Source organism: Alligator mississippiensis, chromosome 11, assembly GCF_030867095.1.
Source record: "Alligator mississippiensis isolate rAllMis1 chromosome 11, rAllMis1, whole genome shotgun sequence".
NCBI lineage: Eukaryota > Metazoa > Chordata > Crocodylia > Alligatoridae > Alligator > Alligator mississippiensis.
The window spans coordinates 25,429,065-25,454,023 of NC_081834.1; the positions used below are offsets into that span (position 1 = coordinate 25,429,065).

Sequence of the window (24,959 nt, forward strand, 5' to 3'; positions counted from 1 at the left end):
TGTCCGGAAGCCGCCGCGCGCCTCTCGCCCGCGCACCTGCCCGCCACTCCGGCCCCGCACCGCGTCTCCCGGCCGGCGCCGCCCAGCGGAGGCGGGCACGATGCAGGCGGAGGCAGGCGGCCGGCTCTTTGCCCGCGGCCGGACCGGGGCCGGCGGCGCCGTTCGGCTCCGCAAGAGGAAGTCGGTGCTGTACAGCTCCGCCGGGGCGGGCGGCGGCGCCCGAGGCGCAGGTGAGCCGCCTCCTGGCGCCATCTGCGGCCGGGGCGGGCGCTCGGCCGGGGGTCGGGGCTGTCCCCGTCCGCCGGGCTGCGAGTGCAGGGCCACGCGCTGAGCTGCAGCACGGGCGGACCAGAGCTGCCGCCTGCAGGCGATGGTAGGCGAGGGGGCTGCAAGGTACCGCACAGGGTCCCCTAGGCCAGCGCCCCTGCCTAACCCGCCCCAGCGGCCTGTCTGCCCCACCTGCTCCTGAACGCTTCCGGGATGGAGACGCCCCCGCCTCTCCGGGCAGCCCGTGCCGGGGCTGATGACCCTCGGAGTCAGGCATTTCTCCTAATCCAATCTGAATGTCCTCTGCTGTAGTTGAAGTCTGTTGTTCCTAGTCCTGGCCTGACACCTACACAGAAAAGCCCATCTGCATCCTCTCTATAATGGCCCTTCAGGTATTTGAAGAGTACCCAAATCCCCCCTCCATCTTCTCTTCTCCCAACTGAACAGCAGTAGGTCTTTCAGCCTATCACAAGTCTGACTTCCCAGGTTCCTAATCATTTTTTGCTGCTCTGGTGGACTCCCTGCAATCTGTACACATCCTTTTTGAAGTCTGGGACCAAAAATTGGACCAAGTACTTCAGGTTAGGCACCACTAGTGGTGAGTAGAAGACCACAGACACTCTGCTAGACTTCATCTTTTTAAGGCACAGGGTACCCCACGGGCACAGCCTGTTGCTGGGCCTGCGCCATAAGTGGCATTGGCATGGGCCCAAGCCAGGGTCCATGTGCTGACACTAGATTCTAGCACTTAAAATGTTTCTAACACTCACATTTGCAAAGAGAAGCTTGAAAGCAAGTGTGACAGTGGCACTGTCTTCTGCTTGGCCTCTGGCAGAGAAAAGGGCAAGCAGCAGCCCCTGCCAAAAGGGGGAACTTGCAGACCATATTCAGCATCAGTCCCTGAAAGTGAGACTGATTTCACTGCTGAGGAGAGATGCTGATCACTGTACCCATAAAAGTGGGAGCTGAAGAACATGAATGCTACATCCTGGGCACAGTAACATATTTGATTCTTCAGGTGTCATCCTCCCTTTCTCACTATTTTTATAAACTGAAAAAATAATTTAAATTCACATTACCATAATTGAACATCTGCTTTCACCACCACCGGTTACGGGTATTTACATCTCTCAGAACTACTTTCTCAGACTGCAAAATGGGCTGACGCCATTGCAGCTATTACCTTCAACTACTGAATAAGAGCTAGAAAGGACTCTTGAATCCATTCATCTTCATTTGCTTGAAGGGTAGAGACTTTTGAAAAATAAAAAACTAATTCCAAAGAATATGATGGCCAGTTCCCCCCCAATCCTCTCCCTCCCTCCATTTGCCCAAATGAATGAAAGTCTAGTTTTGGGGGGAAGAATGGCTCAAGTCCAAAGCAGTCAATTCACATTGTTTTTTACCTGCTAATAACCCAAGGTACTCGTCTTTGCAAAGTTTTTGCTGAATTGTTTTAACTTCTTTTGTACTTCAAACACTTATGGGGCAACATTCTTTTTAATTAAGATTTAAACACAGAACCAACTAGATGCCAAGAAAAATCTTATTAAAGTACAAATTGCAAAGAACAAGAAAATGACAGAAATTGACAGAGGATTAAGTCTGAGTTTTTCCTAGTTTTGCTTCCAAGATCAGGCAACTAGATAGTTAATAGCTAGTCAGTTGGAAGAGATTCCTCTGTTCAAGTAGTAATTGGTGTACAGTATAATTACTGAAGCATCTATAAAAGTTTGCTTAAAACTACTGTTTTGCTTTCTCAGATCTTATTGGTGAAAACATTTATTTGGTCTTGTTTACCATAACTCTGCGAGTATTTAACTGCGCTCTAGTCCAGACAAGCTTCGTTCCAGATGAATACTGGCAGTCACTTGAAGTTGCACATCATATGGTTTTCAAATATCCTTTGATATGAAGTTAGAATAAATGGCATTGTTCTAGAATTAAATGTGTTCACTTTATTTAATTTTATCATAATTAAATACAACTTCGCGTGGGCAGGCTGTTTGGCTGCAAGTCTCTCTGGCAACATTAAATTAATCTGATCATTGGTAGAATCACTAAAAGTAGCCATGAAGTAAAATCTTGTTTTTTTCCTAAAATTGTGAAAGTTTGCAAAGCTCAAGTGTGAAAACATTGTTTCACACATTTATGGTATATATCCTTAATATTACTAATTATGGCCACCTGACTTGGGAGTGGGAAAAAGGCTTACGAGGTTACTCGTACCCGCTACTCTTTGCAGGCATGTATAAAATTTTACAGCTGTTGGCAAAGGATGAGGTTCAACTACTGGTAAGTAATTAAGCAACTAAAAAGCCCATCTGTTACTTAAAATTAATGCATCAAAATGGTGTGCTGTAGGTCAGACATTTCTTGATTGCTGCCTATATGAAAAGAAAAACCCAGATCTGGCAGTTGTATCTATATGTATTAAACCACTGTACCCAGGGTAAAGCCTCAATGAAATTAGTAGGGCTCTACCATGGTTCTTGGGCCCACTCAGAACTCTAAAGGCAGGACAGACCATTACAATTGTAAGTAATGATTCTTGGCTTCTCTCAGCCACTTGTGGTTTCAAAGCATGTATTGTTCAGAGTTAGAATCTTATTTGCTTAGTAAGTCCTTACAAACAAAATGAGTTTTTAATTGTGTAAGACCAGGAGCTACTGGTTAACAACTGGCAGATTTTGACGGTGGCATTTCTCAAAAGTCTTCAGTATTGATCTAACTCTGCTTTCCACTCATTACAATTATTAAAATTCCATTCAACTTTAATGGGAGATGAGCAATCTCACTGCTGAGCAATTCTGAAAATTCTAAATATCCTTCCCAGAATTTCTTAAGACAATAGGTTTAATATCAAACATGTTTTTTTACTTAGTTTTAATAGAAACTTTGAACTCATATTTCTGTAGGGCTGAAATATTTAAAATAAAAGTGTTCTTTACAAAAAGATAAAGAAAAGGCCATGCATCTTTAGAGTGCAGACAGATGCAATAATTGTACTGACATCAAAGGATACCAACATAAGCTTATATAATGCAACTATTACACTATATGATTCTGTAGTGACAAAAGTGTTGCAAAACCACTCCAACTTTAAGCCTACTTCATTCAAGGTGATTTACCTCATTTGTGCCACGGGGATTATGAAGAGGTAAGGGTTAGTGCAGGGGCAGGCAATTATTTCAAGCAGAGGGCCACGTACTGAGTTCTGGCAAGCCATTAAAGGCTGCATGACAGGCAGCAAGGGACAGATAAATATTACTTTTCTAAATTTTTTAGGGGCCCCGCAGGCCAGATAGAATGGGCTGATGAGCTACATGTGGCCCACGGGCCACATTTTGCCCACCCCTGGGTTAGTGTAACAGCTGATGAGCACTTCTGAACAGTTCCTTTCCTTTTAAAGTGGCTAAAATGAATATCTGTCCATACCCACATTTCCTCCGTGTAGTGACAATTCACAAGTGCATTTATTTTTCTATATTGTGGTTAAACCTTGGTATTTAATAGGGGCTTGTTTATGAAAATCAAAAATAGACTTTTTCCTTTTTACTAATGTAGATTTGGGTCCCTAGACTTGTCCAAGCACTTCTTTCAGCCTTAGCAGATGTGAAGCTTTACTCATTCGTGAAATACACAGAAAATGCAGAAACAGCAAAGTGCGTGGTGAGTCTCCACCTTCAAAAATGTTTCTTGTGAATGCTGACGTAGTATATTATTAACAGATAATATAACATTTAACAGAGCTTAAATATTTCAAAGGGCTTAGTTATGTTGCTGAATATTTTGCAAGTTTGGGAATTAAGTGCTAGTGATTTTATTTAAAGCTATACAAATACTGTATTAATCTCTTTTTCTCCTACATAAGTTATTAATAATTGTTTTTAGTATTTTTGCCAGTTGTGCTCTTGGTTTACATGGTATTGCTGTACCAGAACTCTAACAAACACAATGGAAACTGTTCTCACCATCTTTGCTCTTTTCTACTATCCATTGGAAGGCTCAAAGACGGGAAGCAGGTGAGAGACTTTGTACTAACAATAGTGGTAACCTTTGGTTTAGGATGATCAAGATGGATACAACTTTAAAAATGACACTTTACATCATTACACTTTTTTTCCAGCCTTCCCCATTGATTCTTCATCTTTATTTTTGTTAGAAAAATGCATAGCTTTCTGCATTTATAAAGCTTACCTCAAAGTGCATTCTCATAGTATGAAAAGCTGACCATTACATTATCTTTCAAGCTGAGTTTTAAATTTACCCTTCAGCACAGGTCCCCTGCAGAGCCACCAAGTCCAGTTATGTCTTAAGGCAGGGCTGCCTGATGTATGAAAATAAATGGATAAATTGGAAGCTGCCTCAGTACCCTTTTTGCTACACAGAGGTGTCTACATTAGACAGAAACAGAGTGTGGAGGGGGCAAAAGAAACCTAACATTACGTACAGCAGCCCAAAACACTGAGCTTGTGAAGAAACTGCAGCTGTTCTGACTTCTGGATGGAATGATAGCTGTGTTGTTGCTGCTACTCTTATCTCCTAGAGGTGGTCAGAATAGTGGGAATATAAAATCGTGCTTCCTTTGTTCCGAGCTCAAACCCTCACTCTGTAGGAAGCATCAATTTAAGCCTTACGGCAGTGTAAAAACATTTGTGTCTGTGGTAACTTAGGAAGGATATAAAATCATACAGAAACTGCTAATTTTCTTTTTAAATTTTTTTTTTACTGAACTGCTTTAAAATACATATGGTTCCTTGTTACAGACTTGGGGCCAGATCCTATTCCAGAACCTGTGTGTTTAAGTATGATCCTATTCTACTGGGCCCAAGTCCATGAAAAAAATCATGTAAAAGGTGGGTGGATCTTCCTCCTCTCAGCTTTTTGTGTTTTAATCGTAAGGTTAAGTTAAAGAGACATAATAAAGGCATACAAATTAATGGCTATTTTGGGATCCAAGTAAGATGGAATAGGATCACATTTAGACTAAGTTAGATGCTGTTTGATTGCTTAAAAGGTGGAAAAAGATCTGGTGCCAAATCTTAGTTTAGTTTACAGCGTGTTTGTTTAGTTAGGTCAGTAACTGTTTGCACCTAAAATTCAAGTCTATTGGCACGCATGCTGCTGTGCTTGCCTATGTCCATGCCTAGAAACAGTAATTAAAATGCTATACGCCTTTCCAATATACCCTACATTAAGATGTCATTATGAGTGAATGAGTGAAGTCTCTCTACAATGCTTTTCATGGTTTCATTAATTTTCCCTTTTTCTAGTTGCAAATATTTAACTTTGGTAGCACTTGCATTTATTATTCGTCCAACTGCTGTTATACCATGGATACCCTTGGTGTTCTGGCATTTTTGGCAAGAACAGAAGAAAGGAGACCTCGTCCTATATAACTTTGTTCCAGTAGGGTAGGTATTTTCTGAAATCAATGAACTACATTAGCTATGTATAATTTACCTATGATATCTGTTATATTAAAATTAATGTAGACCAGTGGTTCTCAGTGCGGTGCCTGTGGGCACCATGGCACCCCCCAGGGTTTTTATTCAGGTGACGGCATGCATTTTCACGATCAGTAAAAATCAGTATTCTAACAAAAAATGCTGTTATATTGGTGTCTGCTGCTTTTTCTTTTAAAATCGAATGTGCCCTTGGGTGCACAAATGTTGGGAACCCCTGATGTAGACCCTTTGTATATCTACCCTCTTTACATTTTTCTTGAGTATAAGAATGCAAGACCTAGAGAAAGCTCCTGCTTAGAATAATTTGTGAAAAGGGAATAATAAAACACTATGGAAATAGGGCCTGCTTTCTGTATAAAAGAATAGGAGGGTATGTTGGGTGATCTCATGAGGGCAGTATCTGAGGACCTCCAACCCGCTAGTGGCTGTTCTAGAGACCTTAGTTGCCAATGAATTAATAGAAATGTTTATGAATAGGTAGAGGTCAGTCTTTCGTACAGAGTGGACGTGTTTACACAAGACACTTCACTTGAGATTAGAGCCAGTTACTGTGTAGTTAAGTGTCTGCATGTGTAGACTGTGACACTTACTGCACAATAATTAGGTCTAATCGCAAGTAAATTTGCTACCTAAAAATGCAAGGAGCAAATTAACTCTCAATTACTTACTGTACAGTAGTGTGTGTGTAGACGCCAGACCAGTAGCACATACGCTCCCAGTCAGCTGGGCAGCAGGGAGCGGGAGATAGCTCCCTGCCCTTGGGAGCTGCCTGCTGCCAGGGTGGTGGCCATGTCCTCCTGCCCTGGCAACAGGGAGCTTCCAACCCAAGCTTCACAGTCGCGAGGTTGATCCTAAGAAATTCTTCTCTCTCAGTGCCAGCCCCACAACTGTGGAGCTGGTGCTGAGACAGAAGAATCTCTCAGCACTGGCCCCCCAACTGTAGAAATGGGGCTGGGAGATAAAGATCTCCCAGAACCAGCACTGCAAACTCAGAGCTGGCGCTGGGAAAGAAGGATCTAGCGCTGACCCCGTGCCTGCAGAGCTGGCACTGGGAAATAAGGATCTCCCAGCCTGGGCCCTGCAACTATGGAGCTCGGGCTGGGAGATAAGATTCTCCCAGCCCCAGGATCACGGAGCAGGGGCTGGGTGTTCCATGCTGCTGGGGTAGGGGAACATTGTCCCTATCCAGGCTCCAGTGGCAAAGCCTGCCCCAGCAGCAGGCAGCTCACAGGAGCTGTCTCCTGGCCCCAGGCTCCCTGCCACCCCTGGGGCTATCACCCAGGGGGAGCCTAGAGCTCCCCCTAGAAGCTGCAGGGGCTGAAGCAGGGTTGTAGGGGGTGGGAGCAGATTTGCTGCCAGGAACAGTAAAACTGCTCCCGCATCCCTGCACATGTAGATGCATACCTGGGAGAGTTTAGAGTAATTAGAGTAAACTGCTCTCAGGTTATTTGCATGTATAGACATGTCCAGTGAATTGTGGCAGCAAATTGGAGAAAAGTCCAAGTTAAAATACAAATATTCTGAAGGAGTCAATAATACAAGCATTTTTTTTCTTGATTGTTGCAGAGTGGTCACTCTAGGAACCTCTTTATTAATTGATCGTGTGTTTTATGGTGAGGTAAGTTGCCATACCAAGTCCTATCTCAGTTTGCAAGATGCAGCTTTTCTGAACCTCAATAGGTGGCTCTAGAGTATAGGAATATGGAACCATCACTGTCTTATTGATATGACATCTGTTGATTCTGTCTTTGGCATCATCTCTAATGATTTTTAATACCTATAGCCTACAATCTAGAGGATACCTTTAGTCATTAATATCTTTACATTTATTTTAAAATCACTAAGAACATTTCAAATAGTATCAAGAATATACTGTACTTTGTTCTTGATCTTTACTAGATACTTGATATTTGCTAGAAGTACTTAGAGCCTAACTTGCTTGCAAAACTTCTCTTTTCTGAAGTTTTAGGTACTTCATCGTTTTCTAAAAGTTGCTTTTGGACATTTCATCAATTACTTAAAACAAAGATGAAAAAAGCTCTTGATCAAATCTTGCAAGTTTTCTGCTTTCATATTGGTAAAAATGCCAGGCCTAAAAAGCAGAGGTTGGGGTGTGAGAATGGGATTTTCAGTGTTAGCCTCATATTACTCCCATTTTAGTCAGTGGTAAAGTTTCCAGTGGCCTCAGGAGCAGAGTTATACCTACACCAAGCACTTCTGAAAACCAGTCAAAGAACTCTCAAAACAACGTCTGTGGTCAATCAGAGTCTCATTTAAGGAATTTACTAACTGCTAGAGATTTGCAGGTACATCTTGGGAATAATTTATGGCTAGGGAGTAACCACATATGGTTGTGTATAGATTTTTAAAATATTTCATACTTACATTTCAAGTCTCCAAAGCCACTTATGCATTCTAGGAAAGAAGATGACTATTTCAAACAACAAAGCTTGTAACGTCTATGTTTAATTTTTGAAATGGTATTTATAAAACAGTAGTTAGTTGAAAGTCTTGCTTTAATTTTTTTAATTAAAAAGATAAATCAGATGTAGTAGTATCTGTTGTCTGTGCTTCTTATCAGTCTTGTTGCTGTCCTTAGATTTAATCTAACTATAAATCTCTTTTTTTAATCTCTCAGTGGGTATTTGTTCAGTTGAACTTCTTGAAGTTTAACGTGATACAGAATTTGGGAGCAATTTATGGTTCTCATCCCTGGCACTGGTACTTCACTCAGGGATTCCCAGTTATCTTGGGTGCACATCTGCCTTTTTTCATTCACGGCTGTCTACAGGCACCAAGCAAGCATCAAATCTTTCTAGTGGCAACAGTTTGGACTGTGCTGGTATACAGGTAAGCTCCCTTATGTATAAATTTTGCAGTAGTTATTTTTAAATAATCTGTGAAAATCATGATGGTTATAACTAATAATGACCCAAGAGGCTCCTTCCAGTTTTATGTTCCCATGTAAATACTTTGCAGAAAGCTCTTTAGTGGTATGTCACAGCTGTATAGCAAAAACTTTAGTGAAACATTAAGTATTAAAGAAGATGTGGCTTGACCAGGTATCTTAAAATTACACGGTCCTACGGTGTGAAATACCAAGAGATTGGACATGGAAGCAGAGCTAAAAATTGCTCCAAAACAGTGTGACAGCTAATCAGGTCTTAAGTGTAACATCTGATTAATAGGCCTGTGTGAAGTGGCTAGTATTCGCTTCAGATTCAGATTCGGCCGATTTGGAGGACAGCAATTACCAGCATGGAGTCCAGGTCCAGCTCTCTGCTGCAGCAAGCGAGAACTGCCTGAATTGCCACAGCTCTCCAAATCTTTTCCAAATCGATTCAGAGAGCTTTGAATTGATTCGGACCTTTTAATTGGTCTCCTGATTCGATCATGATTTGGAGATTTGGCCACCAAATCAGGCTGAATCTCCTCCAGATCAGATCAGCACCTGAAGCTTCTCACAGCCCTACTAATTAATCGCTTCTTAACTAGTAACTCAGCCACATGATCACTGATCATTCAGTTAATGGCACAATAAAACAGGAAATAAGCCACATATAATAACTGTGGCTAGTTCCCATCACACCTTAAATTGAATGTACGGCCAGCACTCCCAGCCTTGGGAGCACACTGAAGCCCTTCAAGACTCCAGTGTGGTCCCACAGGTAGGAGCACCAACCAACTGACCATGGCTCCCAGCCAGGGAAGGCAAGCTTGCAACTTGGCTGTGCCGGAGGAGACCAGAGTCACAATCCCAGGCTCCCCCTGCATTGGCAGTGTGGCACAATAGGGATCTAATCCCCAATTCCCAGTCATGCTACCTACCATGCACATATGGCATAGCAGGGGGCACGGTTGTTGGGATTTTGCCTCAGATCCCAGCATGCCTTTAATTTAGCATTTGTCAGCAGCCTGTGATAACTATATGCCGTCTAATAAAGCTGCTATGGCTGGCTTCCTAGCTATAGGACTTCAATGTGTCAAAGAAGTGTAAACCTTCCTAGTGTTACTCCACACTTCGTAAGATATCAAGTGTTTCATTTATAATACTTTTTCCTCACTCAGTGTAACTGACAGTGGCTTATTTTAGTCTTTCCTTATAGGTACATTACTTATTACCACCCAGTAATTATTACCAAGATTATCATGTTGTCAGGACACTTACCTATCGGTAGTAATTGCTTACTGTCACGATAACTAAACACAGTATTTATTACTTCACGTAAATGAATTGGATGCCCACCCTAATTTAACTGTGGGGAACAAATGACATGTATTGGGCAAAATTACTGTAATATGGTATTTAACTTTTCCTCTAATTCTAAATTGATTGTCAAAAGGTTTTTAATCCACATTAACCGTCTTCTCTCATATATCCCTGCATGTTCTAAAGCATAGATTTATCAAAAGAACTGATTTGTTTAATTTTCTTTCAGTAGTACCATTCCTGTTTTTATTACAGCACATTGAGCCACAAAGAATTCAGGTTTATATATCCAGTACTGCCATTTTGCATGGTATTTTGTGGTAAGCATTTGGATTTTACATGTTTTGTGATGCTAAGTCTGCTGTAAAAGATTTTTTCCAACTGTTCGTGATGAGGTTTCCCGACTAGGAGTAATCTAATTTTCATTTACAGCTAATTAGAAAGATGCATAGGGTCAAAAACAAGTCTGTATGTGCAGGTGGAATGCCTTCAGTACTGAGCATTACCCCCATTGCCTTCACGTTTTTGTGCATGTTTTTGGCAGTACAGCCTTTTACACGTAGCTGTGCTTTTGCTCTTACTTATCCTTTCTCTCTCTCTCTCATCCACCCTGTCCAACCATTAAAAACGTTGGGAAACAAATGAAGACTGTGTATGTTAAGGAAAAAAAAGGGTGAAGGTATCTTGCTTTTATGACTTCATCTCCCATACCACTCATAAAGGTTTCCTGTAAAAAAAAATACTACATTTACCACTTCTGCTGCTTTTATATATTAAATTGACCTGAAACGGTATTTTTAAATATATAAACATTTAAAAAAAAAAATCAAGGTTTTTCTCTAGGCCACAGAACTGGTAAAGTGACATCACAAAAGCCATGTGAGGTAAATCATTTCTTATAAAGAAAAGATTTTTGAGAGGTTAAGATGTAGCTTTTAGACGGATATACTTAAATCAGTTCAAGCACCTAAGTGAACATTATTTCAGTTTAAACCAAATTTAAACTAAAACAAAATAAGTTAATTGGGAATAGACTTAATTGTATTGCCTGATTTAAGTTTAACATGTTAGTACAAGGATAGGGTGCAGGTTAACTCCTACTTGGAGAAAAGACCCTAGTATATAACAATCTTGCCTTTTTTGTTTATAACCCACTTCAGTGTATAAAATGTAGAAAAAAGATAGTCTTATTTGATCACCTGCATATAGGACAAAGGACTTACAACTTCAGGTCAAATTGTGTTTAAACCAGCTGGGCTTTGTTTGCAACTGACAATTTTGCAGTTTCTGTACAGGCTTGACTTAAGGTTATTATTTTATTTACTTTACTTAGATTTACAATCTTGACGTAGGCCATTCAATTTGTTTATTGCTTGTGATTTAGCAAGGGTGGGAACGGGGAGGACAGTCAATATAAAGTTTCATGATCCTATAACAATAAGGTGGAAACAGCATGACCTGAAGAGAGAGACTGCAGCGCTGCAAAATATAAACAACTCCTTTGACAAATTTGCTTACAGTCATGGGAGCAAAAAACTCCCTGCATCTACCATCTGCTTAGAAAAATAATCAGGATATCACCTCCCACTACTACTAGCTCTTTAGGGAAAGAAAGAAACAGGTAGGACCACCCTCTTCCATTTTCTTTTCAGTAGTAATGGCTATAAGGAACATGCATCCGGCAGGTATAAATAACATTTTCACAAATAAGCTATTGTGCTGGCTGCTGAACAAAGACTAAAATGGCTGTTTAAAATCAATAAAGGGAGGCTTCCTTTTCTATGATCTTATAGTTAAGATATCACTATGTTGCTTGAAGTTGCCAGTCACTTCCCTTTCATCTCCCAGCTCCTGAAGGCAATTCATATGAAGGTACAGTAGCCCGGTTTCAGGCCTTCATGAGTGTTAGAGATGTGAGGTAATCATGCTGTCAGTAATGGGGATCGTGTCACATGGTCTGGTCCTACCTGTGATACTTACAACCTAACATTATAAAAGTCTTCCTATACCATTTGTACAGATTTATTCATTACCTTATTCTTATATGATTGTCCACCTTATTGACAAAAAGAAGTTCAGGCCTAGAGAACTGAGGTATTGGCTCTCACTTTACCTTGAGTGCAACTGTAAATTGCAAATGATGATTAAGAACCTTAAAGTTGTCTCTCGTAATTGCATTTTAGACTAGACTCTTTAAGAAAGGTGCCCCTTCAATTTCTATTCTAAACAGTAATAACTAGAGTCAGTATATCCTTTTATGACAGTAATTCAAACTGCCAAGATCTTGCTTAACTGCAACTAGCATTTTTCACAAATTTTACTATTATAAAACAAGTTTGTAGACAGTATTGTTAACATTTGCCCATCATTGTAACCATATTACTAATTTCACTTTAGGATATTCTCTTAAACAAATGAAAACATGGAAAAAATCAGCAATGGCCTTCCTGGTTTTATCAAACTTACTTCCAGCCCTGTATACTGGCTTAATTCACCAGCGTGGCCCTCTTGATGTCATGATTCATGTACAACAGCTCTGTTATAATTCTTCAAACCAGCCATGGGATTCTGTCTTTGTAATGATGCCATGCCACTCTACTCCTTTTTACAGGTAATAAAGTAGCAAATACAATCTATTTAAATCTCACTTCAACCAGGATTTTTTCCTGCTTTTTCCCAAAACTTAAGATATCCATGAAGGCTGCTTTTTTTTTCATTAAAACAATTCATATTGCTTCATTATGTTAACAATCTTCACTCCTCTGAGTGTTAACTGGTGCTAGGAGTCAGGATTTTCTTTAATGATCTAATATTAGATCATTGACTTTTGCTAACAGAAGGCTAAGTGACAGAATTTTTAAATATGACATAACTAAAGCAATTATTTCATAATTATTTAATACATGCTGATACATCTAAAACAAGGGGGTGGGAGAATTTACACAGTGGAGCCAATTTTGACACATGCCTTTTCTATTAAAGGATTGATCTCACACAGGAGGGTATTTTGGCTGGAAAGATCCAAAATCTTCTCCCTTATGGGTTACTTATATAAAGCTCTCATGGTTTGGCCTTGCCAATAGTTGCTCCTGTATTTTATCTTTGGTAATCTTATATAAAATACAGAAGGCTAGAAAAACATTATGGCTAGGGACAGAAATTACACACAAACCAGTATAAGTGATCGGAAACCAGTTCAAATCTATAATACAACACCAGTTCAGGGCACTTAAGCCGCTTTCAAAATGTCCAAAACCAGTTTACAGTAAACCTGGATGGATATAGTACCAGACTTAAGTAATGTAGGTTAAATTAGTTTATTGAACTTCTGTCCCAGATCCCCTCTAGATTCAAGTTAACTGTCAGGCCCCCAGCATCTCAGGATGCTTTGCACCTCTCCCACACCTTCCATCCCCTGTAGGTAAACAGGCTAGCACTTAGCCTAAGTTGTCTGCTCCAGTTGGGCAGGTAGGTGTACTCTAGCACCCCCCAGTTTCTGGCGGGCACCACTGCAGACATATGGCTGCATTTCTGGAATCAAAAGTGATTGTCTATTCACTTGCTTGTTGGTTCAATCTATGCACTTTAGACTAATCTGCAGCTATTAAATCAATTCAACCTTCGGCTTTTTGACTGTCTGTACTTAGCCTATGGGGTTAGTACAGAAACAGAAAATGTACCTACTGAAAATAAGGAAATTGGTAGAATTTATTCAGGCTAAGATGCAGTACCATTAATAGAAATTTCTACCTTGATCACTTAAAACCGCTCTCTTCTCAGCCATTTATTTTGATGGGGGGTTTTTTCTGTCCTAGCCATGTTCACTGTCCTCTGAAAATGAGATTCCTTCAGTGCCCACCAGATCTAACTGGACATGAGAAATACCTTGATGAAGCAGATGTATTTTATTCTAATCCACTCAGATGGTTGAAGGAGGAATTTTACAATGATACATTATTACCAAATCACCTGATTTTCTTCAGTGTGCTTGAACAAGTATGTTAACTGCAAGATAAGGTCATTTAGCTCAAACTAACATACAGTTTATGCATCAGACTAAGAAACAAAAAGGAAGAGCTGTAATTACAGCTTTGAAAATAAATATCCATATCTTTTTAAAACTTGACTTTAACAGATGAAATCCCCATCCCCACCCACCCAAAATGCAGCAATCAGATGATCCTAGAAAAGGGTACCTTTCGGTATCTAGAAAACTGCAGATGTCATAAAGTTTTGTTCTATGGTAGCAATCTTAAGAACAGTGTCCAGACAAGTTTGAGATATGTAGCCATCACCTATAAAATCTTAAGTTACTTCATGAACACAAAGCAATGAACAGAGCAGCCTGCAGTCAGAATGGCTTTCCCTTCCACACTCATGCAAGGTTAATTTACTCAAGTGTTTTGTGACTAAGACAGCATAGAAGACAGGGCTTCTTAGGATGTAGCAGAGTAGATACTTATCATTCCTGAATACAGAACAGAACTTCTACAGGTAGATAAATAGCTGATTCACAGAAATTTAGGAACATAGTTCTGATGCACTTTAGTGTAATAATGCTGTACTGCCTGGAAACTAAGATTGTTTTTATTTACAGGAAATATCATCATTTCTAATTTTAAATGAGTATGAGAAAACTGCTGCTGTATTTCACACCCATGTGCCTGAAGGACGAATTGGGAGTCACATACATGTGTACAAGAGAAAAATGAAATAAAGTGCATTTGAACATCAGTTTCTGGACTGGAACCAAATGAAATCAATATTGCATGGTTGTAGCTTGATGAACAACTCAATGAGAAAAAGGTGGCTTCTGGAAATAAATAAGCAAAACTGGGAAGTCTGTTGACAAGCAATTGACAAGAGTAGCTAAGGATTATACAGAACTCAACCTGTTCAGTAAAGTGGAGGATGGAACTCCAGTAGCAAAATTCTCAGGATGTTCTGATTTTGGGGAACAAACTTCATATGTCTTAGGCTATTTGCAACAGCAGTAATACCAGCAACTACTGTATGCCTTGTGCAATTTAAAGTAGTAAAACAAAGCTTAATTTTTATAGGTCTGTACATCTATGCTAGATTGCTTGTAAATAAAGACTTTTTTACCCACAATGTTTCTTTATTTTTCTTCCACAATATGCAGATGGGCAAGAAATTTCAAGTGCATAAGTCAGCAAGCTGATTAGAATGCAGCACAGCAAATTCTTCACAAGTCAACAGGCTCTTGAACCCCCAAAAAAAGACAAGAAGCAAGTATAAGATTACAAAACACTGAGATGCATTACCATAATCTAGACCTACATTCTGAAGGATGAGATGAAGTTAGTACACCAAACATCAGTGTTAATGACTTGTACATTATGGCCAGGTACAGACATTACACTGTTACTGGTATAAGTGATCAGAAACAGGTCTGTACCTGTAACAGAACAGAAGTTTGCCACTCACTGACTGATTTAAAAATGGCAGAACCTGGTCTAATATTTGATTCCCCCCAACAAAGGGTGAATGTGTGTTCTGTTTGCTACAATCTAAACTACACCACTTAAAGAAAACCACATAATTTAGAATGATTCTGCCTTAGGCTTTTTGAACATCTGTATCTAGCCTATGTATGACTCAAATTGGAACTATACTAATGGAATGCAATTAAGCTTATTTTCATACACAAGTCATTACATGCCTAGTTTCTGTAATAGTGCACCTGCAACCAAAGCAACACTATAGAATATGCATGTTAGAAAGCTCAACTGATGCTTTTGAACAACCATGTAAATACCAAACTATTTAGAGAAAAACCTTGCATCTTGCCACTTGGTTGAAAAAAATTTCCGGTGAGGATAGAAATCATTTGCTTGAATCTTCATGTTTTTACCACATATAAATTACTTAGTATTTTGGATCAAAAGGCAACTGCCCCAATTCTATTTCAAGATTTGCCATGTGTCTTCCATTAGTGCGACCATGTTTATGCCATTTACCTTCTCTTTTATTACGCTGATGGTACTTTTGCGCTTGTTTTTCATGTCTGGAATTTTCACTTTGTATGAATGAAGGTCTTTTGGAAGGTTGACTGCAACAAGTAAATAAAATCTGGTTACTACTGTTGAAACCAATTCCATAAGAACAACAAGATATGCAGAACTACATTCTGTTGTTACTAGGGCAAAATGAAAGTTCAATAGCTATAAACAAAACTATAAACAAGATTTTCAAGTTCATTGTTAAAAATAAATCACCATCCACCTTAAGTAGCTTTGTGAAGATCTTTAACTTGTTTAAATCTACCTGGAAACAAATCTACAGTGGCAAGGGACAGCTGGTAAGAGATCTACAAAGGTAAGAACATTTAAAATTAGTTTGAGAAGAAAACCCTATTGAACTTCCTTTATTATTGAAGAAGATAGGAATTGGCTACTACCAAACAAATGACAAATCGGTCTCTCTCTCTCTACAATAAGGACATTTATGTAAGAAGAGAGGGTGCTACAGATAATCTTTTCTTGTTACGGGAGCTCTATCCAAATAATTTTATTGTTCTATTACATAGACTTGTCCCAGGGTTGCATACATGCACAAAACAATGTACATCAAAAAAGAGTAAGCACTAACGCTAGCAAAAGGTAAGTTAGGAAAAGTCTAACAGGCATTTAATTTGTTTAAACATTATTAGTAAACACAGTTCTTCTAGCCTGAAATAGATCCCTTTTATTTCAGACTGCAGAAAAATGAGATGTCAGAAAATGAAGTTGTCAGATATTAAAAGTCAGTCTAGTCCTTTCAAATAGGATAGAATGGTTAATGACATGCAATTTAATCTATGAATAAGAAAGAAATGCATCTAGATGTGCTTTGTGCACATTCCAAAACAGAATTATAAGCTACCCTATTAATGTCAATATAATACCACCTAAGCAGTTCAAGCTGCAATTAAAAAAGTATTATAAAACCTCATACAAATAATACGATATAACTCAAAATAAATATAGCCAGACTATTCACTACAACAAACAGAGGAGGGAAAAAGTTAGCAACAGTGGGTCTGAAAATAAACCTGAAACTTTACGTTAAACACAGTTAAAATTTAAACTGCAGGGGCAGTTTAAAGTTTAAATTTAAAGGCAGAGGCATGTAGACAACAGATCGCAGCTCTGCCTTGGATCTGGATCACGGTGTCACTGCCACAAGATCCCAGCCCTGGCCCCAGAACAGCTCCCCACCCTGCCAGCACTGCTGGGGTTAGTCTCCACGGAAACTCTGGCCCATGCTATCAGAGCCCAGCTGTTCCTGGGCCACAGAGATACAGGCAGCAGCTGCTGGGAAATGGAGTCCGACCACAGGCTGGATCCACCATTTTGTCCACCCCTGCTATAGAAGAAGCCAGTAATCCATTTGGTTATTATTACCTATCCATTAGACACGCATTTATCTATTAGAATAGGTGTTAAAGAATCTCTACTATAAATAGGTCCTTCGCCATGAAGCAGCTGACAGTAGAGAGGATTAGAAGTTAACTACCCCCCCCCCTTTTTTTGTTTGTTTTACAGATAGTGTCAAGAGGGAGGTCAGAAGTAAAAAAAAAAAATTAAAAAAAAATCCAACACAGCTTTTCAGCATAATAAGCAAATTGCTGTTACATTTGACAATGTAAATTAAGCAGTACTACTTAAAGCAAACTGCTTTCTAAAGGAATCACCACACATTAAAAACTGTAATGTGCTGTTAAATCTGTGCTATAAGTTCTTGTTGGAATAGTAAGATCTGTTCCCATGAGAAGTCCTCCTATCAATTGTAGGGTTTGGCCACCTATTATAGAAAAATAATACTAATCTCTTTAATGGCAGGCAAGGTTCTGTGAGTAGATGTGATATCTTTTATTAGACCAACTGAGTAGTGGGAAAAAACTTCTTAGCAAGCTTTTGGGTGCAGTCACCCTTCTTCAGGCATAGGGAGTCTCTGCTGTTCATCTCTTCAATCTCTTAAATAGCCTTTAAAAAGATTCTTTAATTCTAGCTACAATGCAAGCAATATTACATAAACTAACCTGGGTCCAAACTGAGGTGAATTATTGTAGTGGAAGTAGTATCTGTAAATGTATTTATCCAAATCTTCAAACACCTCTTCATCATCATTTTGGTACTCCTTCATTTCTTCAAGATAATCCTTAATATCATTAACAAAGTCAGTGAACAGCATCTGGTCATGTATAAAGACCCCATTATGGAAAAACTTATTAATGAAATTCTCTAGTTCTCTCCAGTGATGGAAATTGTCTACTTCTTGCTGTAAATACTTTTGTATTAACTGATTAAATTCATCCACCCTAATAGGGTCCAATACCTTGTTAAAGAGGCTAATGAATTCCTGATGAGCACACTCAAAAATACCAGAGCAGCCCTTTAGGACAGAGCGAGGTTTTCTGTTACACAGCGGGTCATTGAGACATTTTTGTGAATTAGTATCTTTCTCAAATGTTGTAAATTCAGTTGGTCTTTGTTTTCTTCCTTCTTTGAAATCATTTTGCATGCTAGGCCCTCTGTGGTGCATATGCTTGTAACACTCGTGAGGTTTATATTCCCGATAAACAGTTCTTGCTTTTTTGTTTGCCTCATATCTTTTATCACCAGGCTTCTTCTCCTTTTCATCAAAGATATTTTTGGTAGTATCCTTGAAGTGTCTGAATGTAGACTTCACAGAATCAGAGAATTTTTTCAGGTTTTCTTTCACTGCTTCTTTAGCCTGTTTAATCTTTTCTTTATGGTGTCTTACAAACTCCTTTGTGGAATTTTTCATCGCATCAAAAGTTTCTTTAACAGAGCCAAAAAATGTTTCTTTTGGCTTCTTCTTGGTTTTACTTGTTCCTTTTCCACTTTGCTTTTGTCCCTTTTCATCAACTTCCTGTTTTACATTTTGGTCCTTCATTTCAACATACAGCTTCTCCCACAAATCAGAACGTTGTTGTTCAAAATTTAGCTTCTTTTCCAGTTCTGCTAGTCTTCCCTGCAAAATTTCTATTTCTTGAGTTTCTCTCAACATACTGTCTGTGTCCATATCACTGGGTGTCTGACGGGAACTTAATTGCTCTAGTTCTTCTTTGAGAGCTTCTGTTATTTGGCGTTCTTTGTCAAGTTCTCTCCTTAGCATTTGTGCTTCTGCAAAAAGTATCTCTTTTTGCCTAAGAAAGTTGTTATTCTTTTGCTTTTCCTCTTCTAAATGTTCCTTCAGTTTCTGATTTTCCATAACAATTGAGTCTGTGCTAGTACCTTTATCTTCTAAGTTCCTAATTTGTTGTCTCAACTTCCTTAACTCTTCTTGCAGTGAGGCCAAAGCTTTCTCTTCATTCTCAAGAGATTCCCTTAAGTGCTGATTTTCTGTAGCAAGACTTCTTTTCTGAAATTCAAATGATTTCTTTTCTACTTCAGTAGATATCAGACATGTTGCAAGGTCCTCTTTTAATGACTAATAAAACCAAAAACAAAGCAAACAGGTTTAATTAGACTTAACACTTCTATATCTTGAGAAACTATCAAGCTAAATCCACCTTTATAGAATCATTTAATTGAAGCACAAACTCAGCTTCAACTACAGCATAAAAGAACAGTTTATAACCTTCATTCTTGTAGTAACCTTACACACAAATATATATTCTAGTAAGTTACACATCCACCTTAAAATAGTTTCTATTTGATCATATTTTCCTAGTTTAATTAAACAGGATGTCATGGGAAACAGCAAGAGGTCGATAGCTGTGTTAGTCTAAAGTCAAACAGAAGGCAAAGTAGATTTGCACCTTTATAAACTAACTAAAATCAGAAGATGCATCTCTGATTCAAGTTAGTGTCAAAAGCCTTACTGAAGTCCAAATGTATCACTTATACCAGAGGTGCTCAACCTCTCCATGCGGCAGATTGGATGATTGACATGGGGCTTTTCCACAGACTGGATCAGACCCCACCTGCCTGGTTCAGGCCTCATGCTTCCTCCACTCAGCCCACCACTTGATGGGGCCCCATGCCAGCTTCCTCAGCCATTTACCAAAATATTGGGCCCTGTACTACCAGACTGGGGCCATTGCCACCTCCCTGGGGTACACACCACCAGATCAGGGCTCCACACTGCCTCTCAGCCCAGACTACCCTGAGGTCCATACTACCCACACTGTTTCCCTTGGTTGTGTGCCACCGATCTGAGACTCTGAGCCACCCATGCCACTTTCCTGGAGCTCCTTGTCACCCACACCACCTCCATGGGTCTCTACACCTCCCTTCTCAGCTTCTCACTGTCCACAACACCACCCTGGGGCTCCATGCTGCTTCCCTTAGGTCCGCACCACCTTTCTCAGCTCTGTGCTGCCTCTATGGGGCCCCACGCCTTCAGATCTGGACCCTGTACAGGTTTCCCTCGATTTATGCAGGTTCTTTATATGCAAATTCACTCTTATGCGATGAGCATGCTTAGACCCATAATTCGTTATATGTGAGGTAAATTCGCTCTTATACGATCAGCATAGATGCCAACCCCCTCCCCCCGCCCAAGCAGGTAAGTCCGGGGGGGAGGGGAAAGGGCTGTGGCCCCACTCACCCCAGCCCCGGCTGCAGCGGCCCCAGGAGCGGCCAGCAGCCTGCAGCTGCTGGGCTGCACCATGCTCTGTCTGTCCCCCCACACCTGGGCTCACTCCAGCTCCTGGGCTGCACTGTGCCGTGGTGCAGGCAGCTGGTGTTGGCTGCTCCCGCATGGACTGGGGTGAGTGTGGACAAGCAGAGCCCCAGGCAGCGCAGGATGCAGCACTCACCCCAGCCCTGGCTGCCCTGGGAGCAGCTGACACCAGCTGCCTGCACCAGGGCATGGCACAGCCCAGGAGCAGAGATGAGTGGGGACAGGTGAAGCATGGTGCAGCCCAGCGGCTTCAGGCAGCTGGCGCTGGCCACTCCCAAGGCTGCTGCAGCCGGGGCTGTGTTCCCTCTATTTTGCTGCCTTGTACAGCCCCGGGAGCAGCACCCCTCCCCCCGCTCCTTCCCTAGTCCCAGCCTCACTCCCTCACCGCCATGGGAACCTATCCCTATTTGTTACATTGTAACATTCACAAGAGAAGGCTAAGGGGGGACCTTGTGACCGTCTATAAACTCACTAGGGGCCAGAAGGGTTTGGAGGAGACCTTGTTTCCCCCAGCGCCCCCCGGGATAACAAGAAATAACGGCCACAAGTTGTTGGAGAGTAGGTTCAGATTAGACATCCGTAAGAACTACTTCACAGTTAGGGCGGCTAGGATCTGGAAACGACTTCCAAGGGAAGTGGTGCTGGCTCCTACCCTGGGGGTCTTTAAGAAGCGGCTTGATGCCTACATGGCTGGGGTCACTTGAGCCCAGTTTCTCTCCTGCCCAGGCAGGGGGTCAGACTTGAAGATCTACACGGTCCCTTCTGACCCGACTTCTATGATTGTATGTAACATGGGTTTGTTTTATGCAAATTCGATTTATGCACCATTCTCTGGGAGCGCGTGTACAGCATAAATCGAGGGAAACCTGTACTGCCTCTACTTGGCCCTGTGCTGCAGAATTGTGCTCCACACCACCTCCAGCTGGCCCCTATGTGCTCAGATTGAGCCCTGGGCCACATCCACATACTGATCTAACATACTATCGCACTGGAAGGTCTCCCCAAGGCTCCAGAAATTTTGCAGCAGGGGGATGGCGATTGCTGGCACTCCTCCCCCACTGTCAAATTTTCAGACCAGTGGGGATACCTGCAAGCTGCATGTCATGGTTCTGTGGGCTGGATCTGATGCATGGGCTGTGGCTTGAGCACCCCAACATACCATTTATACCCTTAATTTTCATCAAATCTGCTAACCTGAGACTGGCCAAGCTTCAGAAGGTGAAAACAATTATTTGTTTCAGGCAGCTAAGACAAATAATATCTTCTCCATCAATTCTTGGTCAGTGATCCAGTGCACTACACATGTACAATGAGAGTATAGTCTCCATTGAACCATATTTAAAAATCACACATACCCCTACTTTATGGTCTCCTTTTACTTCTTGCTGTTGTTGGCATTGATACAGGTCATCCTTCATTCCATTCAGCTCATCTTCATGCGTCTTTTCCACCAACTGCTGACGTTTTTGGATCTGAATTGTACCTAGCGAAACAAAAATTGTTTACTTTGTTGTTGACTCAGCATTTAGAAATGAAAGGAACTTACCTAGATGATTCTCACTCTCTGCAAATGTAGAAACACTCTTAAGTTGTGTATTTCTATTTGGCATACTGACTAATGTTCTGTTCAGTCTATTTTTATAATCATTATAGTCTTCTAATTATTATATAAGGATGCTGTTGCTTGCAACAGCTGGCAATGTCATAAAAGCCAGCAGAAACTGCATTTTGTGCTGGTTTGATAAAAGCAAAAACATATTTTTGCATGCTAAATCACATGGATTAGCATTAACTGGAAAATACCAATATTTAAGTATAACCAAACAAAAGTTATGCAGGAAAGTAAACATGTAAATTTAAACTTGTTTTTTTAATAGAATGCAAAATAGCCATGATAAAGGGGAATGGCATAATTCCAGACCGCAGTTTTCAGAAATACAGTTTCCCATTCTTTAATATTATAGTTAAGAAGTATCTAGACATCTGCATGCTAATTTACTGTCTATGCAAACACACAATTCTTACATGAAATCAATAGCGGCTACAAAGAAAAATGGTATTTTCACATAGGATCTGATCTTGCAATCCTTATTTCTTATTCACAAAGGTAAAGAATCCAAAGTTAGTTTGGTGTTAAATAACGGTGTTCATATTGTTTAGATATCAGACAAACATTTTACAATCAACATCTTTTCTCTACTAGCTACAAATTTACTATTTCCTAAAAATATTTTCTTTAGTAATACTTGTCCCCAAAAAGCAATATTAGTTCTCTTGTATTGGACCCACTGTTCTGAATAGAAATAATAATTCATGGGTACTTCTATCCAGTGGAACGTGTAAATAAATGAAAATTCATCCTGCTGTCATATTTTATAATTACAGTTTAACTGAGGAAAAAAGCACCACTGTGTTAATTTCTATGACAGATCTCTTTAACATTTTCTTGTACCCTAAACCAGGTGTCAAACATATGGCCTGCAGGCTGGATCCAACCCACAGAACCATTTCATGTGGCCTGCTAGTAGTCCTATGGACTACCAAAGTTGGGGGGTAAGGCCTGCCACAGAATTTGGGGTCCCTGGACCCAGACGGACATGATAATCAGCACAGCCCTTCAACTCTGTGCTGCTGCCCAAATGCACTCTGCCACATGCTCCATCTGGGGACAAACAATCCCCAACGTACTTACAGGCTTGGTGGTGCCAATTTGAACTAGCACCACTACTGAAAGGTACCTAGGGGTAATAATAGACCACAGTATGTATGTGAGCTGTCAGTACGATGCTGTAGCCAGCAGGGCAAACAATACTCTGGCATGCATCAACCGATGCATCTCAAGTAAAACCAAGGAAGTGATTCTTTTGCTTTACTCAGCAGTGGTGAAACCACAGCTGGAGTACTGTGTCCAGTTCTGGGCACTGCACTTCAATAAGGATGCAGAAAAGCTTGAGAGAGTCCAGAGAAGGGCCACCCATATGATCAGATACTTGCAAGGTAAGCCATACAAGGAAAAGCTGAGGGACTTGGGCCTCTTCAGCCTAAAAAAGAGAAGGCTGAGAGGGGACTTGATAGCAGCTTATTGCTACATCAGGGGAATACATAAAGGGCTCAGTGAACAACTGTTCACGGAGGCACCCTTGGGGAAAACCAGGAGTAATGGCCACAAATTCCTGGAAGACCATTTTAGGCTTAAGTCTAGGAAAAACTTCACAGTCAGGGTGTCCATACAGTGGAATAAATTCCCTCCAGAGGCAATGCAATCGCCTACCCTGGAAATCTTCAAGAGGAGACTGGACGGTCGCCTTTCCTGCCTAGTGCAGGGGGGGCTGGACCTGATGATCTTGCGAGGTCCCTTCCAGCCCCTTACAATCTATGTATTTATGAATCTATGCCTCCAGACCCACACTGCTGCCCAGACACAGACCTGTGCCATCACATGCCCCTGCCCCACACTGCAGCATGTCCCCAGCTTCATGCTGCTACCTAGTGAGAGCCCTGTGCTGTCATGCCCATGGCTCCACACAGCTGCTCAACCAGACCACCACACCACTCCATGCCCCTGGCTCCATGTTGCTGTTCGGCCACAGCCCCATGCTGCCCCCCAGCCAAAGCCCCATGCCATCGCACAACCCCAGCTCCACACTGGTGCCCTGCCAGAGCCCCACACCACCACATGCCCCAGCTCCATGCTGCTGCCCTTCAACTGGTAATCAGTAGTAAGGAAAATGGTAACAGATACTCAAGAAGGAGGTGCCACCAATTGTGGCCATGGTTTATACATGCCCCACCCCCTCCCCTGTAACAGGCATGCCCCACACTTTGGGAAACACTAACAGCTCCTACTTTAGAAACCTTTTAAAGCTCTGCTAATAAACTCAGCTCCAAAAGAAAAGGAATGCTATTTCTGGGCCTCAGCTAACTCAGAATCCTTTAGGCAAAGTCCTTAGTCATGGCCAAGTTGAGGCTTTTCTCTCTATTTTCTAGCTTTCCTAAGTTGCTTGTTGCTCCCTGCAGTCTTACAGTTGTACACTATCAATGAGGAAGGGAGACAAAGACAAGCAGTTCATACAGCCCTATTTCTTTCTCAAGCCACAACTCCCAAGGCTTCCTACATACAGTGTCCTAAATGTTTAACCTAATAAAGAGGTAGCTGTCTGATTAACATCTAGCTAACCTGTCTACAGCTTTTTCTTTAAAGAAGCTGTCACAGATCAGGGAGCAGTCTGACCCCGATCCCATGACTCCTTAAGGCAATGGTTCTCAACCCACGACCCGGCAGCCCAATCAGCACACTGCTGCGGCCCATGTGACATCCTTTTAAAACATTTTTAACTGGATACACATAAATGTGC

At 41.0% G+C, this 24,959-nt stretch overlaps 2 protein-coding genes across 8 annotated transcripts in view; one reads left to right on the forward strand and one right to left on the reverse strand.

Moving 5' to 3' along the window:
• Nucleotides 1-10: 10 nt before the first annotated feature.
• On the forward strand, nucleotides 11-15,060 carry PIGB (phosphatidylinositol glycan anchor biosynthesis class B). Of its 3 annotated transcripts, XM_059714690.1 has the most exons (12): nucleotides 11-230; nucleotides 2,031-2,164; nucleotides 2,443-2,562; nucleotides 3,835-3,939; nucleotides 4,162-4,292; nucleotides 5,544-5,684; nucleotides 7,305-7,356; nucleotides 8,377-8,588; nucleotides 10,204-10,268; nucleotides 12,346-12,559; nucleotides 13,764-13,944; nucleotides 14,546-15,060. In XM_059714690.1, the coding sequence occupies exons 1-12, from the start codon at nucleotides 101-103 to the stop codon at nucleotides 14,663-14,665; spliced, it is 1,605 nt and encodes a 534-aa protein (XP_059570673.1). In that variant the 5' UTR covers nucleotides 11-100; the 3' UTR covers nucleotides 14,666-15,060. The 3 variants fall into 3 exon arrangements, with proteins under 3 accessions (XP_059570673.1, XP_059570674.1, XP_059570675.1); XM_059714691.1 differs by lacking the exon at nucleotides 13,764-13,944 and having other exon boundaries at nucleotides 14,546-14,682; XM_059714692.1 differs by lacking the exon at nucleotides 11-230 and having other exon boundaries at nucleotides 2,031-2,166; nucleotides 2,449-2,562.
• Nucleotides 15,047-24,959, reverse strand: part of CCPG1 (cell cycle progression 1) — a 44,883-nt gene continuing 34,970 nt past the window's right edge. For 4 of the 5 annotated variants that reach the window (XM_006276871.4, XM_019477464.2, XM_059714689.1 and 1 more), the window contains 3 exons: nucleotides 21,960-22,087; nucleotides 17,993-19,407; nucleotides 15,047-16,021 (listed from right to left, as the gene is read on the reverse strand). In XM_006276871.4, the coding sequence (XP_006276933.2) occupies nucleotides 15,838-16,021; nucleotides 17,993-19,407; nucleotides 21,960-22,087 (1,727 nt within the window). In that variant the 3' untranslated portion in view covers nucleotides 15,047-15,837. The remainder of the gene's footprint in view (nucleotides 16,022-17,992; nucleotides 19,408-21,959; nucleotides 22,088-24,959) is intronic. The other variant, XM_019477466.2, reaches the window with a different exon arrangement.